Source organism: Sinocyclocheilus grahami, unplaced genomic scaffold (assembly GCF_001515645.1).
Source record: "Sinocyclocheilus grahami isolate Dianchi unplaced genomic scaffold, SAMN03320097.WGS_v1.1 scaffold45.1, whole genome shotgun sequence".
Taxonomy (NCBI): domain Eukaryota; kingdom Metazoa; phylum Chordata; class Actinopteri; order Cypriniformes; family Cyprinidae; genus Sinocyclocheilus; species Sinocyclocheilus grahami.
Genome location: NW_015505224.1, coordinates 1,568,922 through 1,570,444, shown reverse-complemented (window position 1 = coordinate 1,570,444; position 1,523 = coordinate 1,568,922). Strand labels below are relative to the sequence as shown.

Below are 1,523 nucleotides of genomic sequence, written 5' to 3'. Positions count from 1 at the left end.
CTGTACATAGTATGATTTATTAATCATGCTCTCACTGAGTTTCGTTTTTTAAAAACAGTTTTAATCGGTTTTAATTCATTAAGCCTTAACGGTTTTCTATAATTACAGGCCTAACATTACAGCTAAATCACAGTTTGTCGGATTCTAGAGTGTAGCAGAGTTTTGAATAAAATTATAAAGAATAAATAAAATTACATTACAATATCACTCACCGGAAAAAATGGATCCCAGACTTGGACGGTCTGTTAGTACAATTAACCGCACAACAAGACATTTTATTTGATAATTTTAAGAAATAATCACGAAAATAACCCATAGACTGAATAAAACAAAAGCAGAAACACGGCAGAGATGCCAAGTTCAGCGGCTGATAGAAACAGCAACGTCAATCCACCTGTCACTCAAGTGGCCATGCCCTTAATTATGCAGAATTTTAAGGCTTAATATAATTTTGCCTCACAGTTGTCATGAAGGGTAAAATTAGTTATATAGACCAAAATAATTTTTTGAACCAGGCTGTAAACATGTTTTTTTCTGCTGTAAAGTTGGGCATTTTAACATGGGGAGTCTATGGGATTGATGAATTACAGTTTAAGTCACTTCCTTGTTGGCTTCACGAGAGAGAGCGGGAGGTTGCCGCTCGATAGGGACCTATTCTCACTATTACCTAGTTCCTTGTTAGCATGCCTATCATTAACATATTGGCTGTTTATTAGTACTTATAAAGCACATATTCTGCATGACCATATTCTACATCCTTAAGCCTACCCAATACCTAAACTTAATTTCCTTACTAACTATTAGTAACCAGCAAATTGGGAGATTATTGAGGCAAAAGTCATAGTTAATGGTTTGTTAATAGCCAGAATTGGACCTTAAAATAAAGTGTGACAAAATTGTCATTTTATTTTGATAGCATTTTTATTTGTTCAATCGTTGATGCATGCTGATATCACATGACATGGCACAACATTTGCTTGTCTGTATATCAGGATCAGTGGATGAGCTCCAAGCTAAGCAGAGAGAGCCCGGAAGTGAAGTCCAGCGGGATGAAGTCGAGTGTTAGCGCCCCCTCTAGGCTACCCAGTGTCAAAGCACCACAAAAAGACGGCCTGTTTGATGATGATGATGATTTGTTTGCAGCCACAAATGAGTCAAGGTTTGTGGATTGGTGATCAGTTAATGTACTTAAGTAGTGAGAGAAACAATAAATCATTATGCTGTAAAATTTTGTTGTCTGTCCTCGCAGTAAGAAGTCATCTCAGAGAGTATCTCTCCTGTTTGAGAATGAAGATGATGATGATGAGGACAAAGAACCTCTTTTTGGTTGTAAAACACCTGCAAATAAAGCTCCTTCTGAAGCGAAGGTAAGTGTGGCTTGAGTGTCCATATACTTTTTGGGTTACTTTACAGAATTTTGATCTTTGAGATCTTTAATGCTTTTGAAAGAAGTCTTATATGCTCACCAAAGGCTGCATTTCACAGTAATATTGTGAAATATTATTACAGTTGAAAATACTGTG

The 1,523-nt window shown here is 36.4% G+C and overlaps 1 protein-coding gene across 2 annotated transcripts in view; it reads left to right on the top strand.

The window, feature by feature from the left end:
- LOC107582509 (WASH complex subunit FAM21-like) overlaps positions 1-1,523 on the top strand; it is a 29,921-nt gene that overhangs the window by 17,012 nt on the left and 11,386 nt on the right. For both annotated transcript variants that reach the window (XM_016268391.1, XM_016268390.1), the window contains exons 21-22: positions 993-1,159; positions 1,250-1,367. In XM_016268391.1, coding sequence (XP_016123877.1) covers positions 993-1,159; positions 1,250-1,367 — 285 coding nt within the window. The remainder of the gene's footprint in view (positions 1-992; positions 1,160-1,249; positions 1,368-1,523) is intronic.